Raw genomic sequence first — 19,786 nt, 5'->3', positions numbered from 1 at the left:
TTGTTCATCTTCTTGGAAGAGACAGTACTTCCATCGGCTCGCACCTCTCCTCCCTCGGCGTGCCTACATACACACGTCAAAAGAAACAGTAACGCCATCATTGGTTTTCGGTAATCGTTTCTTGCGCGAGCTATACCATAGCAACATGGGAGGGAGAGAGAGTAAACTCTCTCCACGATAGCAACAGGTCTCCCGCGCTGTGTGATATTCAGTTTTTCTTTCTTTTCTTTTTCCTGGCCGCAGCGCTAATGCCATGTCCTGACTTTCGAAAACAGGTATGTAGGTTATTTTTTTATGTGATATGACTTACATGGACTATTTTCTACTCTCTTGAAAGCTCTTCTCATCCCAAGAGTTCAAATTAAACTTTCACAATGAACATTATAGCCGCATCACTTCGAGAGCTCAGCGTATTTTAATTGTGTCTTTACAAATGAAAAGGGTCGAGGTCCTTCTGATCTGCAACCTACCGTGAGAATGAAGTGGTAAAATAAGTGAACATTGACAGATTTATTTCGAGCCTGTAGATAACATATAGATAGCTTGAACAGGTTCTTAATGGTCACCAGATTTATAGGATCATCTCCTTGTGTCAACGAATCTCGCCAACTTGGTAGTCTCAGTGGATCTTGAGAAATTCTCTCTCATTATCGGCACTGGTTTGTGGTACCAAAGAAGATCTTAAACCACTCTGTGCTTGAAACGTGGGAAAAGTAATTTGGAAAGGAGGGTTGGTGACATGAAAAGATTTGAAATTGTGAGGGAAAATAGGAGAACTGCGAGAGAAATAATCTTGTGACCTCATCCATCACAAAAAAATAGATATTATTCCAATAAACACTTGTAGTCGAACTAAAAATGTAATCTTAAATAAAGACGCACCAGTTTTCAAAATCCGTCTTATCCACTTTCGGACGAAATTGGGTTAGTAAAGTGACATCAAAACTTTTTCCTGATTGTACCTATGCAGTGTAAAATATTACCATGGCAACTAAAACTTACCATTAAGCAAAGCCTGCATGGTATAGTCAAAAAACAAGGTACGATAAAAATGTAAGAAAAAAGTTTTCGATGTCACTGTAGTACTTTCTGTATCTACTCCCTTTTTTGTATCATTCTGTGATGTTCGGAACTACAATTTGCTCTATATACTACAAAGCTTTTGTTAGCAGACAATAGACAATCATTTTCATTTGAAAATTTGCACAAAGTATTCATTGTACATTGCAACTCTGGTTTCATAATATAGATACAATGAAAGTTTATGAAAATAAGTTAGCATTTTCCATTTTAAATAATATTTAAATATTCATTAAAATTTATATGCCTTGAAGTCCCTTAAATTTCACTTTCTTCTCTTCTGGTTGTCATTCTAGGTATCTTCAAAGTAGATAAATTATTAAAAAAAAAAAAACCTTTAAAATTGTTATGGTATATTTGTTATATTATTATAGAATATATTTCTGGAATTTTTACGTCATAAGTGCATATGTTATACTGCATATTTTGGCGATTTTTAGAGCACGAAAATCCTAGCCCTACTAATTACATAACATATTATTTGGTTTATGATTTCAAAATAATGAAATTGTATTACTTTTCAGTAATGTAACTAATATTTTTCAGCTTAATATTATAAAATTCATAAAGCAGCTAAGAGGGCTGATTATTTGTTTTGGTTCCAAATATCCTCAAAATTCTGAGTTGCTTTCCAGAACCCGCATTGTTCAGTGTACGGTTCCGATCAGAATGTTGTCTAAAATATTTTGTCTTTGCTATCATTCTTCAAAGTCTGAAGGATGAAATTTTAAAGACTGATTTTCTTCTTTTTCATTGATTTTCTAACACGTAGGTTCAAGTTGATTATAAGAAAAAAGACCTTATCTTTTATGGTTAATGGAAAGTCATAGAAACTGAATAAGAAGGATTTTGGAACCTGACACCTGAAGTATTTATGAAGGTCCACGGACCACATATTCGGAACCACTATATCTTGAACTGTTGATAACCTACGCTGTTTCTCATAAAAGTTTCGTCTCTGTAGCGCCAGCAGCGGCATATAGTACTTCGCGAGACACCGTGTAGATGGCAGCAAAAGTAATCAAATGTACAAAACTCACGAGGATCTTTGTATTACAGTACTTCTCAGTACTTCTAGCGTGCTCTTAACATTGTATTGTATATATTTTAGAATAAAGTGTCCACGGAGACTTTAGTTTACATCGTATAATTTGTTTTAAATTTTAATCAGTTATTTAAGCCTTTCAGTAAATTATATCGATGTAATGTAGTTTCAGAATAATTTTGTCATTTAATTACGATTAACGATATGATTTTTCATTTAACAGATGTCACTTAAACAAAACGATCAGTAGGATTTAAAATTATTAAAGTAATGAATATATAACAATTTTCTCCATTGTCTTCTTTTCTTTGTTACTTGATCTATCAAGAGTGGTATCAGTCCTACATTATTGCTTAATTAATAGGTACTATAAATATATGCATTGAACAAGTAAACCAATCGTTGGATGAACGAATGGATAAACGGCTGAATGGATGAGGAAAAGAACAAGCGAAGAATTGGATGAAAGAGTGTGGAACGAATAAACGAAGGACTAGATGGATAGATGGATGGATGAGAACACGGATGAACGAGAAATAGATTGATGGATGAAGGGAAAGGATAAACGAAGGAATAGATGAATGGATGAAGGAATAGATAAACGAAGGAATAGATGGATATATGAGGGGAATAGATAAACGAAGGAATAGATGGATGGATGAGGGAATAAATAAACGAAGGAATAGATGGATGGATGAGGGAATATATAAACGAAGGAATATATGGATGGATGAGAGAACAGATAAAGGAAGAGTAGAGGGATGGATGAGGGGACAAATAAGCGGAGGAATAGATAGGTGAGGAAACGGATAAATGAAGGAATAGATGGATGGATGAGGGAACAGATAAACAAAGGAAAGATGGATGGATGAGGGAACAGATAAACGAAGGAAAGATGGATGGATGAGGGAACAGATAAACGGAGGAATAGATAGATGGGGAATATATAACGAAGGAATAGATGGATGGGTGAGGGAATAGATAAACGAAGGAATATATGGATGGATGAGGGAACAGATAAACGAAGGAATAGATAGATGGGGGAATAGATAAACGAAGGAATAGATGGATGGATGAGGGGACAGATAAACAAAGGAAAGATGGATGGATGAGGGAACAGATAAACGAAGGAATAGATAGATAGGGGAATAGATAAACGAAGGAATAGATGGATGGATGAGGGAACAGATAAACGAAGGAATAGATAGATGGGGGAATAGATAAACGAAGGAATAGATGGATGGATGAGGGAACAGATAAACAAAGGAAAGATGGATGGATGAGGGAACAGATAAACGAAGGAATAGATAGATAGGGGAATAGATAAACGAAGGAATAGATGGATGGATGAGGGAACAGATAAACGAAGGAATAGATAGATAGGGGAATAGATAAACGAAGGAATAGATGGATGGATGAGGGAACAGATAAACGAAGGAATAGATAGATGGGGGAATAGATAAACGAAGGAATAGATGGATGGATAAGGGAACAGATAAACGAAGGAATAGATAGATGGGGGAATAGATAAACGAAGGAATAGATGGATGGGTGAGGGAATAGATAAACGAAGGAATAGATAGATAGGGGAACAGATAAACGAAGGAATAGATAGATGGGGAAATAGATAAACGAAGGAATAGATGGATGGATGAGGGAACAGATAAACAAAGGAAACATGGATGGGTGAGGGAATAGATAAACGAAGGAATAGATAGATAGGGGAACAGATAAACAAAGGAATAGATGGATGGATGAGGGAACAGATAAACGAAGGAATAGATAGATAGGGGAATAGATAAACGAAGGAATAGATGGATGGATGAGGGAACAGATAAACGAAGGAATAGATAGATAGGGGAATAGATAAACGAAGGAATATATGGATGGATGAGGGAACAGATAAACGAAGGAATAGATAGATGGGGGAATAGATAAACGAAGGAATAGATGGATGGATGAGGGAACAGATAAACAAAGGAAAGATGGATGGGTGAGGGAATAGATAAACGAAGGAATAGATAGATAGGGGAACAGATAAACAAAGGAATAGATGGATGGATGAGGGAACAGATAAACGAAGGAATAGATAGATGGGGGAATAGATAAACGAAGGAATAGATGGATGGATGAGGGAACAGATAAACAAAGGAAAGATGGATGGATGTGGGAACAGATAAACGAAGGAATAGATAGATAGGGGAATAGATAAACGAAGGAATAGATGGATGGATGAGGGGACAGATAAACGAAGGAATAGATAGATGGGGGAATAGATAAACGAAGGAATAGATGGATGGGTGAGGGAATAAACGAAGGAATAGATAGATAGGGGAATAGATAAACGAAGGAATAGATGGATGGATGAGGGGACAGATAAACGAAGGAATAGATAGATGGGGGAATAGATAAACGAAGGAATAGATGGATGGGTGAGGGAATAAACGAAGGAATAGATAGATAGGGGAATAGATAAGCGAAGGAATAGATGGATGGATGAGGGAAGAGATAAACGAAGGAATAGATAGATGGGGGAATAGATAAACGAAGGAATAGATGGATGGATGAGGGAACAGATAAACGAAGGAGTAGATGGATGGATGAGGGAACAGATAAACGAAGGAATAGATGGATGGATGGATGGATGGATGAATGAGAGAACAGGTAAACGAAGGAGTAGATGGATGGATGAGGGAACAGATAAACGAGGGAATAGATGGATTGACGACTGAACAGATAAACGAAGGAATAGATGGATGAACGAGAGAACTGGTAAACGAAGGAGTAGATGACGAAAGAATAGCTGGAAGAACGAGGGAACGGACAAACGAAAGAATAGATCGATGAGGGAACGGATAAACGAAGGAATAGATTGATGGATGGGTGAGGGAAGGGATGAAGGAAGGAATGGATGTATAGTTGAGGGAACGGATAAAAGAAGGAAGGGATGAATGGATGGATGAGGGAACGGATAAACGAAGAAATAGATGTTTGGACGAATGAAGGAACGATAAAGAAGAGATGGATGAACGGATGAGGGGACGTATTAACAATGGAGTGAATGGATGGATGACTGAAGGAAGTATAAATAAATGTCTTCCTCATCGTGAGTCTTTACGTGCGTCTCTTAAGATTGTCTGCTGAAACCCTAACAGACACACGTAGTTTTAAAATACATATGTAAATATCTCTAGCATTATCTTCCTTTGAGTGACATGTATTCTGAAAGATCAGGGTCACATACATGAGATATATAAGAGATAACCTATCTATACCCAAATGAGAGTTCAAGAAAAATATACTACAGAGAATTTATTATCCATTTCATGAGAGTCAAAGCCCTTGTATGTGGGCCTATCCAACTAAGCCTGTAGAGTGTAGAGAGTCATAAATTCGGCCACCACATAAGAAAGTTTGTTTGACAGACCAGAACGGTCTGCTTTAACCTTGACCATAATGAGTGAAGATGGAGCAACTAAGCAGTCACCCATAAAAATTTAATAACTGTCTGTTTTTACGCTTTTAATAATTGAATTAAATTAATGCCATTGACACTCAGTTGTGCAATGCAGGATTACGTTCAAAATACAAAGGTTCGTGTTACAACCTATAAGCAAAGAACAGAAAATAGTGCGCTACTTCCGTTGTGTCCAGTAACGTCTGGAATGAAACTCTTCTCTACGACATGAAAGTTTAACCGTAGTTATCGCAGAAAGTAGTTCGTTCCCAGCACATCATTTGATCTTAAAAATGGATCACTTGCGACTTACTTCCTTTCGATGCTTCGATTTGATCCTTAAATTCTGTATTCAATTATCTAGTTTTTCTCTTCAAAATTCTCTAACGTTCCTTCAATGGAACGACGAAAATCGGAGTGAGACGAGTGGTCAGCAGGTTTGGAGCTCACATACACACTTCTTCTCGCTAGTCAGCTCCAACTTGCCTTTCAAGGATGCATTTTCGCGTAACTTTCAAATGTTTCTTTTTCCATTCTCCCATTCTTTCATTGGATTCATTTTCATATTTAATTATTTTATTTTATTAATGCTTTACATTAGCGGTTGCCAAACGCCACGGAATTGTGACGTAATAGAAATGCAACCCGCACACCACTATCACAGAGAGAGAGGTGGAGTGGGTATCTCCTCAGGTAATGCAGTGAATGACAGTGCAGGGACGCTGTGATCGGAAAACAAAAACAATATAATATTCTTCTACTTATTAGCCTAGATCATATTTATGTAACAGATAGGTCATCGCTATGTTAAAATCGTTTGCACTTTGAAGAGAACAACCGCCAGGATCGCCACCCGTCCGCCGTAAACGAACACAAGATGGCAGTACAGTCGCTAATGCAATTCAAATTGGAATTATGACGTGACTCCGTATGTAACAACTAGATGGCAACGTAGTAAACCTGACAAAAGTGTTGTTAACTTCAAAACCTATAAAACCGACCTATCTCTTTATGTATAATCTAGGTTATTAGCTGCATACACTTTGTCCGTGTTAACTCCCCCCCCCCCCATTCATTATTTTTTATTGTTAATTAAAGAAAATATATTTTATTATTCACCATGAAAGAAATCACATACGGTACTTCACATTAGCAGGTTTTGGAATTAGAAAATCGTACCAGGCTGATAATGCAATTAGAAATTACACTATATAGGCCTAAGTAAAAAAAAAACGCCGACGTATTTGACCCTGACTAAGATATAGAAGCCGATAGAACCTGTTTGTTTATTAATGAAATATTCAACTAATAGGCAAGGGCGTGGTAATCTTAATGACGAGAAGAATAATGACATCGTACATTGTTTTTTTAAATACTCTTACAACAAATTAAGCACCTCATATTTTCTCCATCAGCACGAAAGAAAAACTGTTCCTTCCATGCTTCTTAAAATTTACAGCTCAGTTGGTAGAGCAGCTGGCTACGGACTGGAAGGTCCGGGGTTCGATCCCAGGTGGTGACAGGATTTTTTCTCGTTGCCAAACTTTCAGAACGGCCCCGAGGTTCACTCAGCCTCCTATAAAATTGAGTACCGGGTCTTTCCCGGGGGTAAAAGGCGGTCAGAGCGTGGTGCCGACCACACCACCTCATTCTAGTGCCGAGGTCATGGAAAGCATGGGGCTCTACCTCCATGCCCCCCAAGTGCCTTCATGGCATGTTACGGGGATAACTTTACCTTTTACCTATATTTAAACGCAGTATCCTACATATAAAGACTTTACACTGTACTCCAACCAGGAGAAAGTCTCAGGGGAATGAGACGCAGCGGGGTAATGCAGTGAATGAATGTTGATGTCATAAGGTCATACACATGGGTACACGCATCTCCATTGGCTAACTCTCAAAACACAAACGATAACGCTGATAAACACATACTGTACTCCAACCACGAGAAAGTATTTCCGGAATGAAACGCAGGGGGTGATGCTGTGAATGAATGTTGATGTCATAAGATGTCATAAGGTCACACACGTGGATACTCGTTTCTCTATTGGCTAGCTCTCACAGCACAAACAATAACATTGACAGACACATGTTTATACTACTCTAGTTACAAAATTAGATCACTGTTAATCTCCTGGTCTTTTAATCTCTCCATACATATGCAGGAGAGCGCATGGTCTTTAAACTGACGTTATAACGGTAATATTATCTATCTACTTCGCTCCAATAGATGACGCAATAGTAGGCCTAAGCACATTCCTTTCACGGTTGATCTCCTGGTTGGAGAACAGTACTTATACTACCCTAGTTACAAAATTAGATCACGGTTAATCTCCTGGTCTTTTAATCCCACCGTACAGGAAATAACATATGCAGGAGAGCGCATGTTTTTAAACTGACGTTATAACGGCAATATTATCTATCTCTGCTTAGCTCCAATAGATGACGCAATAGTAAGCACATTCCTTTCACGGTTAATCTCCTGGTTGGAGAACAGTATTTGTTCTCTGCCTCTGTGCAACGTCGCATTTGCGGAGGGGAGGAGAGGAGATAGCAAAATGTTGTATTCAGTGTTGCCGTCAAAACTGACGGAATTTCAACGTAGCGGTAGGGGAAAAGAATGACCTTGACGGGTGACGGATTTTCTGGCGGAATTTACGATTTACATCATCTTTTGACGTTTTTAGCTGCTGCCATTTAATTGTTTAATTTTTGGGAGATTTTACTCTTTCTTTGAACAGCCCTGCCTGTGCCGTACCATATTGAAGAATCCCCTGTTTCATATTTCCTCGTAATCAAGTCAAATGTTGACGAATTATTATTATTTTAATCAAAATTAGTAAGTAAGTTGTGTTAAAATTTGCTTTTTATTTTTATATAGATATATTGAGTGGATCTTTTTTTATTTTGACGGATTCTGACGGATTTCCAGGTGTCAGATTGACAGGAATACAATTTATGTGTTGGCAACAGTGGTTGTATTGCTTTTTAATACGTTCACGCCTACGGCTAAGCCACTTGGAATGTAAAGGTCACTGACCGGCAGAGATATAATATATAATGAAACATCTGTACTTACAGTAATACATATGAAAGTCCGCTGCCGAAATCTGTTTACTTCTAGGATTGGGTATAGGCAGGACATGTGTTGCGACACAGTTCTTAGCGATCATTGCTCTATGTACATCAATACAAAATATTACTGTGTACCAGCTGCGTAGCGTCTATGGATGTAATGGAAGAATTGCTTTCATTTCAATTTTGAAAGGAAAGATTTTTAATATGTATACGGATAAATTAATTATTAAGGTAAATAACGCCATGTATATCTTTAACGCCACCGTATTAATTCTTGTTAACGGCACCAGATTTTGGTAGTGCACTACTGTAGCCTGCATTCGCTTGCCATGTAGTGATGAAATGAGTTACTAGCTGTCCGCTGACATTTACGAGTGACATGATATTCCACCATTTTACTGTTGTGTGTTGATAATGAAAGGCTGTTCTTATATCAAGATAAGAGGCAATATTTTATTTTGTGTGTTGAGCAAATAATAACTGTACTAAACTATATATTTTCGTGATCCTTAAACATTATTTTATGCAAACTATTACACTCTTACTACGTCATACTACTTTTGACCAATAAAACGGTACGAAAGGGCGTATTTCAACCAATCATGGCTGCTTATCGCACAATTTTATCGCGTCCCTAGCATTTGTTTAATTTTATCGCGTCCCTAGCATTTGTTTAATTTTATCGCGTCCCTAGCATTTGTTTCTTTGTTTGCCAACATTTGAAACTGCGCTGGTCTGACGTAAAAAAAAAAAATATATATATATATATATATATATATATATATATATATAATTACAAACCACTCCAGTAGATGCACAGCAGTTTCAAATATGACTCGCATTGGCATTCAAGAACAAGAATTAATAAAAATCACTGATCATACCTATGCATCTTCTGAAATCCGATTTACAAATAAATGAAGAGCACCATTCGGAAATCCTGAAAAAGTTGAATACACCATGTAGGCCTAAATCAACGAGTTCCACTTCTATTACGCACACGTCCAATATAACATCAATTGAACCACCAACCACATTCAAATTTGAAAACTTTACATTCAATAATTATTCCTTTTAAAATTATTCATTCGGAAATCCTGAATAAGTTGAATACACCATGTAGGCCTAAATCAACGAGTTCCACTTCTATTACGCACACGTCCAATATAACATCGATTGAACCACCAATCACATTCAAATTTGAAAATTGTACATTCAATAATTATTCCTTTTAAAATTATTCATGTTATTTTTTATGTCATCGTCGTTAATTAAAACTTTTCTAACACTTGTGTATATTAGTTAGGTTATGTTATAGCTTCTGCTACATGATATTATGGATAGTCACGTATCAGAGTTTGTTTAATATTAAGATTTATTGAAAATCATCTGTCAAGTGATGTTGATTACTGGGATTCGGATAATTGAAGTGGAATGTTGCATTTTAATAAAAATGAAGCTGAATCAACAAAGCCTTCTTGACTAGTAACATTGCCATCGTGTATAATAGATCGAGAACTTCTCGACGAGAAGGCATTGCTCACTACTGCCATCTAGCATGCATCTAGCGTAATATTGGTAATGTTAAGATGGTACAATAATACATTTGAAGACAGTTGTATGTTCGTAAGTCAATTAATATTTTATTGTATTGGAGTACTTCGTTACTTCTAATCTTTATATACTTTCTTCTAATTGTGTAATAGTCAATTAAATCCCACTCGAGTTTTGATTTTCTCTAGATAAATCAAAACGTCTAGTGAGATTACTGTTGATAAAATATTTGTTATATGTAACATCTGAAAATGTTAGAGAAACAGGCGTGTAATGTTATCAAGTACTCAGTAGCTCTTTAACGCCACGTGGCGTTAAAGGTCTACAGATAAAATTTTAGGTTATGTTAGTACAGTATTCATTTGTTTAACGATGGTCCTCAGTTTTTAATAATATTTTCATTGCTGTTATATTCATACTGTCTGAGATATTTACATGATTAGTGTGGAAACATCAGAAAAAAACACTAACCTTACAATTGTCCAGAATGTGCACAATGATGATATTGGTTCAATAGCTTATCAAATTGTTAATTTTTTGTTTTAGTTTTGGGAAAACATTCATATTTAACTAAGGTTAATACTTTTGTGTTTATAACTTTCCACTGCGTCTCGTCTCTTTTTTTTTAAAGTAAGGAGTTGCTGGAAAACATATTTTACTAATCCATCTGGTGTTTCAGCTTCAGATAAAGAATATTTCATTAGTATTGAGTAATTTTGTATCTTTTATTAACAGAAACTCAAATTTAGTTCCTTAGTTCAATTTTTGTTACTTAGGAAAAATAATTCATTAATAATTATAAGTGTATACGTTACTAGAAAATAAGTGGCGTTATTTGGATAAGCTGTTCCTAATAACGCCAGTATACAAAGTTTTCCTTTTTGAGTTATAATTCTTTTCCAGTATAAATGTTAAATGTTATATTTTATTTAACGACGCTCGCAACTGCAGAGGTTATATCAGCGTCGCCGGATGTGCCGGAATTTTGTCCCGCAGGAGTTCTTTTACATGCCAGTAAATCTACTGACATGAGCCTGTCGCATTTAAGCACACTTAAATGCCATCGACCCGGCCCGGGATCGAACCCGCAACCTTGGGCATAGAAGGCCAGCGCTATACCATCTTGCCAACCAGATCGACTCTCCAGTATATAATATCACCATTTTTATTGTGCTATTTTCTGAAGATAAAATTAAAGTTTCTTTGTCATAATTTTTGTGTTTGTACATAACTTATTTCTATAGCAACAGTGATTTAAGTGTTAAGGTGGCGTTATTTGGTACGTGTACCTTATTCGTTTTTTCTTGTATTTCGTTATTTTGTGTTCATACATGAAAATGAAGAACAATAAAGCCCCAGGAGAGGATTTACTGAATACTGAATTGCTTAAATATGCAAGCCAGACATTTATAGATAGACTCCTTCACTTTCTAAATAAGATATGGACAGGAGATGATGTACCAGCAAGTTGGACAAAATCAGTCGTAGTTCCTATATTCAAAAGAGGAGACAAAATCGTATGACAACTACAGAGGGATCAGTCTATTAAATACAGGATATAAAATCTTTACCAGCATAATCAAGAACAAATTGTATAAACATTATGAAACACTTTTCGGAGAAGAACAAAATGGCTTCCGAAAGGGAAGATCATGTTGCGATGGATATTTTATATTAAAATTATTGATGGAAAAACACCGGGAATTCAACTTAGAAACACAAATTGCTTTCATTGATTTGGAAAAAGCATTTGATAGGGTGAACAGAAATAAATTATTAAATGTATTAGCCACAGACCATGTTGCACAGCAACTTATAGCAAACATATATAATATCTATAAAACAAATCTAATTGCAGTAAAGTGTGACAATAAATTATCGCATTGGACAGAAATTCATACAGGAGTAAGACAAGGCTGCTGCCTTTCACCGTTGCTATTTATTATATATATGAATCAAATAATCAGAGAATGGAAACAATTGCCTCATGGATATATACAACTCAATATATATTTACAACTAGATTCATTACTTTTTGCAGACGATTTAGCTCTGGTGGCATCCTCAACGTTCAATTTTTAATTTTAACAAAATTGGAATTAAATATGATATGAAAATCAATAAAGAAAAAACTAAAATTATGGCCTTCTGCGGAAAATACCCTGTGCCTAGCAAAATATGTTTAGATTCAAAAATATTAGAAAGGATAAATTATTTTACATATCTCGGATACACATTATCTTTTTTCGATGAAGTAGACATTTCACAGAAAATTTCTAAATACACCAAAACAATGGGAATAATTAACAACATTATGAAACCTTCCCTAGTACAAAGGCATACTAGAATTCGCCTTTGCAAGACCTTGGCGAGACCTGTACTTTGTTACGGCAGTGAGGCATGGACATTGAGGAAGAAAGACGAAAGCAGAATAACGGCTAATGAAATGAAATTTATGAGATATGCAGCGGGATATACGAAATGGGATCACAAACGCAATGAAGATGTAATGGAAGAATTACAACTATAACCTTTAATAATCACGTAAAACATTATCAGAACAACTGAATAAATCATCTGCATCGCATGCATAGAGATAGAATCCCAAAAGTCATGCTCCACTATCGTCCAAACGGGAAGAGATCTCTCGGTCGTCCAAAGAAGCGCTGGATTGAAAATTCAACTGTGAGATCGTAACAGGCCATTTGGCCTAATAGTTGAAGGGAAGAAGAAGAAGAAGTGTTCATACATTGTTTTGACTTGGGATGCATTTGAACGCGCGGGTGATGGAGATGTTAGCTTCCGACTATCTGCTTGTGGCAGTGTGGGTTGCTGGGAAGAAAAAGAAAGATACAGAAGCATAAAAGTATATAACTTGCTATATAACATCACGCTAGCGAGCAGCTTCCAGTGATTTCTGTCGTTTGACGTTTTTCTGCTGTATTGACAGCATGCAGCATATGGTAGGCTTACTGTACAAAATTCAATACTGCGCAGCGTTTGAACAGTTAAATTACATTAGGCTACTATAATGTCATTAGTTTTCTCTGATACGTATAGTCTCTCCAAAAAAATATTGAGCGGCGCACTCTTGATAGTGCATGTGACGAATTCCCGACGCTACGTTCACACAAGCACATTTTCTGCATTTCAGGCAAATTTACATGTTAACCGGATGCTTATTCGAATATGGAAGAAAGAGAAAGAACAAGTCGGAGAGATACGCGACACCCACAGTACTGATTGGAATCGACCGGTGACAATTGGAGACTGGCGTAGGTTCAAATACTCCTAACTCATTTACAAATGGCTTTTAAGGAACCCGGAGGTTCATTGCTGCCCTCACATAAGCCCGCCATCGGTCCCTATCCTGAGCAAGATCAATCTAGTCTCTATCATCATATCCCACCTCCCTTAAATCCATTTTAATATTATCCTCCCATCTACGTCTCGGCCTCCCGAAAGGTCTTCTTCCCCCTGGTCTCCCAACTAACACTCTATATGCATTTCTGGATTCGCCCATACGTGCAACATGTCCTGCCCATCTCAAACGTCTGGATTTAATGTTCCCAATTATGTCAGGTGAAGAATACAATGCGTGCAGTTCTGCGTTGTGTAACTTTCTCCATTCTCCTGTAACTTCATCCCTCTTAGCCCTAAATATTTTCCTAAGAATCTTATTCTCAAACACTCTTAACCTCTGTTTCTATCTCAAAGTGAGAGTCCAAGTTTCACAACCATACAGAACAACCGGTAATATAACGGTTTTATAAATTCTAACTTTCAGATTTTTTGAGAGCAGATTGGATGACAAAAGTTTCTCAACCGAATAATGACAGGCATTTTCCATATTTATTCTGCGTTTAATTTCCTCCCGAGTGTCATTTATATTTGTTACTGTTGCTCCAAGATATTTGAATTTTTCCTCCTCTTCGAAGGATAAATCTCCAATTTTTATATTTCTCTTTCGTACAATATTCTGGTCACGAGACATAATCATATACTTTGTCTCGATGGGGTTCAGGTCAGGAGAATTCGGAGGACAAGGTATAGCTTTGATCCTTTGCTGCCGATCAAACAACTGCTGAACCGTCATTTATGTATGACCTGGATGATTATCCTGCTGGAAGTGAATAAACTGCCCTTCGGGATGATTTAGATCAAGGGTTGGAAACAATCAAAGACTCAGAAAGTCTAGATAAACCGCTGCATTTAGAGTTCCCTGAAGTCTCATTAGCATCCCGGCACCGTGACATGTCATCCAACCTCCAGCAATTTGTACTAAAGTCCATGAGGATTTACTTGTCTAGTCCCTTTTAGAAAGAGAGAGAATACTCACCATCTCTCTCTACCCTCATTTATGATGGTCGACACTCCTTCAAACGACCACGAGTTACCAGTGGCGGCAATCTCTTCCTCTTCAAATTCTGACTCCACTCCGCCAGAAAGTTCATCCGTGTCCGTGTCGTCCAAATTGATTACGAACGAATAATAAATTTCCATCTACAAGTCCATCCTTCGCCCAATAAAATTTTTCAACATTTTCTATGCGTTCACACGCCTTCCTCCAATTTTCTTTCGTCACCTTTGCAAGTGCGCTCATTTTTAACCTGTTGCACACGTTTTTTAAGAGTTCTGTTCGGGCGTTTCTTTCCTGGAGTTCGCAGCACACTTCCACTTCCGCTTTCTAGCGCTTCCTTTTGGTTTTTTTGTTTGTTTTTTTTCTATTTTAATCCTATTAACACCACGAGATGATATATCTGTCACTGCAGCAGTACTTTCGATAAAACTCGGCACAGATATTGTTTGTTTTCCGCATTTCAGTGCCTCATATTCTCCAGTAAAGAATTTATGTGCATTAATAACCATGTTTATACCGTCCGACTTCAAGGCTTTCCCGCGTATTCCCATATTGCCTACCATTATTATTAAATACAAGACCACAACACTCATTACAATATTTAAGGTAACAGTGAAACCATGTATCTCCGAAAACATTTTAATTTGTGAATTATATTATACTAAATTGGTACAACAAGATACAAACTCGTCCACATCTGTGGAGTAACGGTCAGCGCGTCTGGCTGCGAAACCAGGTGGCTCGGGTTCGAATCCCGGTCGGGGAAAGTTACCTGGTTGAGGTTTTTTTTCGAGGTTTTCCCTCAACCCAATACGAGCAAATGCTGGGTAACTTTCGGTGGTGGACCCCGGACTCATTTCACCGGCATTGTCACTTTCATTTCATTGAGACGCTAAATAACCTGAGATGTTGATACAGCATCGTAAAATAACCCAATAAAAAAAAGATACAAACTCACTTCACTATTCACAAAATACTACTAACTAATGAACTCGAACAACCCGAGACGCCACTGAGAGATCCACTAATTGGGTTTGCAAAAGTGTGAAGGGAGAAGGGAGGAGAAAGGGCATTCCAAGAATTGTACAAAAGGAAACCTCTTGCCCGTCACATCTGGTGGCAGGCGGTAGACAAGGACCTCAGACAAGGACAGTAGAAATCACGCCAACTTAATCCTCATGCACTGTAAAACGGGCACTTCTATGGGTAGTGGCAACATATATAGGATCATACCTGGCATTGGATACACGGTATACACGTAGCTGCCCCCCAAATGTGACCTCATAGAAGAAAACTACATCCACCCACGCGAAGTTCAGCATTTCTGTTGCATATATATGAAGCGCTCAGATATTTTAGCATGTATTAAATATATCTTTTTAGCGGCGACGTAGTTTTTAAATCCCTCATCCCTAAGTCGGTTGCGAACAGTCTGCTGCTGTATGGTCAATTTAATACGGCTCTAAGTGCTTAGATATCATGCAATGGTAAAAGGACACGTTTACAATGACGTAGCACCAAAAGGAGGCTTCAGCGTATTTAAATTCCCCATCTCAAATTGCTTAAAATGGCCACCCTTACAACCCGACGAAGTTTCAATCTCTTTGTGACACCCTGTATATTTCAAAGACGGAGAGATTAGCATGCCTCACTTGAAGTTGATGCTGCTGGATGCGGCGACGGCGTCCCCGTTAGGCGCGACGACGCTAACGTGTGTGGTGCCTCCGTCCTCGATCTGAGATACGTGCGGTCCATACTCGGAGTCGGGCAGCGTGTTGTAGTCCTCGATCTTGTGCCGCACCTTCTCAGCAACTGTCTTGGACAGCAGCTCCCCAAACACCTGCAAAGAAAACAGTATCATAGCTAGACTTCGGATTTTAAAGTAGGCCTTGAATTTATCAAAATAGGCACTAAAACATAGATTTACGCACCCAAAAATACAATTTCAAGCAGCTAAAAATACTATTTTATGCAACTAAAATATAATTTCTATCCACACAAACTACAGTAACTATAAAAATGCAATTAATTAGTGAGTATTAAACATTACGGTATACAGTGACAAAAACAGTAAAAAATATTGCGGTTAAAAGCTTTATTTTTACATCTTCATTATACAACTTTTAACACTGTATCACTTCGGAATATGTATGATAAGACTTTCTTGTGTTAAATTCTAACGTAAATTGTTTACATGTTTCGACCTTTTATGGGTCATCCTCAGAACTGGTCGTTGTTGGTCTTGGCGCCTCTTTTTTTTTGTTTCCTGACTCTTTGACTCTACATTATACCACACGAACACACCCTCACAGGAAAAAAACAAGAGGCGCCAAGACCAACAACGACCAGTTCTGAGGATGACCCATAAAAGGTCGAAACATGTAAACAAGGTACGTTAGAATTTAACACAAGAAAGTCTTATCATACATATTCCGAACTTTATTTTTGTTAAGTCTTATGTTATGAACAGGCTTCGGTTCTGGGCACAGAAACGCATGAAGTTCAGAACGCACGGACGATAGTTTTGTGTTGGTCGAGTAGAGTGGGAGATGCAGCGCGCCGTTACTTCTTGTATCAACATGTAAACAGTCCGTCACAAAATATATTTCACTCTGTACAGATGCAGTATATACAGTACATTCCTAGTGTAGACAATAAATGTCTACCATTAAAGTATTAACGTGAGTTGTAACCTTCAATCAGGTGTCCCTACGCCGAAGCCTGTTACACGTACCGCAGCCAAGTAGCAATAGGCCTACACACAACGGTAATGCACATTACGGACCCACCTGTGCTATTGCAGTCAGGTGACTGCACACGGGTCATGACGTCATTTATACTCCGTGTACTCTAAAGGCTCATTCACAATGAAAATTAAACATAACGTAAGCGTTAACTTAAGAATATAAACGTTGCGGTAAAATCAAGAAGTCTTACCATCATTTACGATGGGAACATAAACATAACAGCAAACATACTTGGTAACCATGGAAACATAACAACGACGCCATTTCCTCGTATTCTGTCGTATACTTCAGCGCTTCACGATTGTGTTCTGTTTGCAAATCACGTAAGCATAAGCATGAAAGTTTGGAGTTTGCAGACTTTCATGTTAACGTCTTACGATAATGTTTATGTCAATGATTATGTGAATCATTGTGAATGATCCCATTTGGTAGCCTGGGCGCAAACTTCTGTGTTTATGTTACGGTTATGTTTAATTTTCATTGTGAATGGGCCTTTAACCCCATACTGGTTACTCTGTGTCCCTAGGGCGAACCCCGGTTATGAATATCGGTACGTAATTTTTAACGAATTCATCGGCCTCCATTCCTCTAAGCCTGCTAATACATACTGCAAATGCTCATATTACAATTAAATGAATTAATTTACCAATGAATTTACAATTAACGTATTATTCGTAATTGGCATTGCAATAAATAACAATGTTTTTATCTAATTTTCTATTGTGAAACTTTGCCTCTTCTTAGACAGAATCATTTTATAAGCGAAAAAATTTCTTCCCAATGATACCATGGTTGCATATTCCATGCTGATTTCTTTAGGGAGAACTACATCTTCCGATCCATCACATTCCTAATGTCAGCTCTAGTGCTCAAGAAATCCAGACACCTTCCAGGAATTTCTTTATTTCTACAACCAAACCATTACAGGATATTTGAACCATACCCACCCCATGACATTTAAAACTTTTTTTTCACGCTACACGAAAATTTAAAAAAAAGATACATGTAGCAAATAGAAATAGGCAATTTTAGGCTCTAAAACCTTAAAAATAGGTCTCAATGGGCAAAATATGCATTTTTTGGGACATAAAACTGCCCTCAAACGTTCGTATTTTATATAAAGTGTGAAGATATTTGACTAGTTTTCTACAGAAAAAATAGGCATTTAATCTAATTCGAGGTGTAGTCATCACACATTCGTCCTCAGGGGCGACGAGTGGTTACCTTTTTAGTTGGTTATTTAACGACGCTTCGTCAATTACTCGGTTATTTAGCATCGATGAGATTGGTGATAGCGAGATGGTATTTGGCGAGATGAGGCCGAGGATTTGCCATAGATTACTTGGTATTCACCTTACGGTGAAAATAATGTTAAACCTTCAAAGTGCCTTACTTAATTATTAATAAAAAAAAGTACAACAAAAGATGACACAGTCACTAAATTGGCAACAATGACCACCAAAAGCTACTGACCACAGCCTTCTATACTTGAAATACTACCGTTTTAAGCATTCCAGGAGTTGAGCTTATCAAATAAACGTGTCTAAATACACGTTGGATACAGTTCCAGAAGGCTATGGTTTAGATTTACGAAGCAAACAGATAGTACTGAAGAAGAAAATGTATAAACAAATTTTTACGATCACATTTTTTTCAGTGACGGAATATCATTTTTCACTAACGATATGTTTTCTGGCCATAGAAACCAGTGGCGGTATTCCATACCGTCTCACTTCCCTCACTGCCTATAGGTATTTCGCTCATTTATTATTAAATGGGGGCGATGCTCGCAATTTTCAAAAGGTTGAGAATTCCTGATTTAGGGAGTAACAAGGATCCTTATTGCAAGCAACTGAAACAGCCCTTAAAACATCAATTTTACTACCACCCATAAGACAAAGAATGTGCGGATGAGACAATCTTTCAGACAGGCCCAGGCTTCTTGCCTGCTTTTATATCGCCACTTGAAAACGCTGTCTTTTACCACCCAAGGAAGTAATCTAGGGTCGGAAACGTTGTGCCGCACCCTCACCAAATCATATGAGGAATATCTTAGCCAAGTGTGACTTTTCTTTGTGACATTCTCCAGACAAGCCCACTTAACTGGTGTAGTAGAATTTCGCTTGTGTACTTTCAGAGTTAACTAAACATCAACGTAACAATAGTAATATACGTTACAAGAGCGGTATGTTGACGTTTTCATGTTCGAGGAAAAGATTGAAAAAGCGATACGTAGTTGAGCTTTTTTAATTTCCGAGAACATGAAAACAAACATATCGCTCGTGTATCGTACATTATTTTGTGCGAAGATCGTTTATTACATACCTGAAAGACTAATTTCTAATTAGTTGCAATGAAATCTCCATCTTGGTTTCTGTTTAATGACGGCAACTTTAGAAAACAAAAATATCTATACTCCAGCAGGCCGTGATACACGTCTGTCTTTTTTTTTTCCCCAGTCT

General features: G+C 37.4%; 1 protein-coding gene across 2 annotated transcripts in view; it reads right to left on the bottom strand.

Moving 5' to 3' along the window:
* LOC138714828 (scoloptoxin SSD14-like) overlaps nucleotides 1–19,786 on the bottom strand; it is a 134,145-nt gene that overhangs the window by 23,944 nt on the left and 90,415 nt on the right. For both annotated transcript variants that reach the window (XM_069847002.1, XM_069847003.1), the window contains exon 7: nucleotides 16,230–16,417. In XM_069847002.1, the coding sequence (XP_069703103.1) occupies nucleotides 16,230–16,417 (188 nt within the window). The remainder of the gene's footprint in view (nucleotides 1–16,229; nucleotides 16,418–19,786) is intronic.

This window comes from Periplaneta americana, chromosome 15 (assembly GCF_040183065.1).
Source record: "Periplaneta americana isolate PAMFEO1 chromosome 15, P.americana_PAMFEO1_priV1, whole genome shotgun sequence".
NCBI classification, from domain to species: Eukaryota; Metazoa; Arthropoda; class Insecta; order Blattodea; family Blattidae; genus Periplaneta; species Periplaneta americana.
Note: the sequence above shows the minus strand (reverse complement) of the source record. Positions and strands in the feature narration are given on the sequence as shown.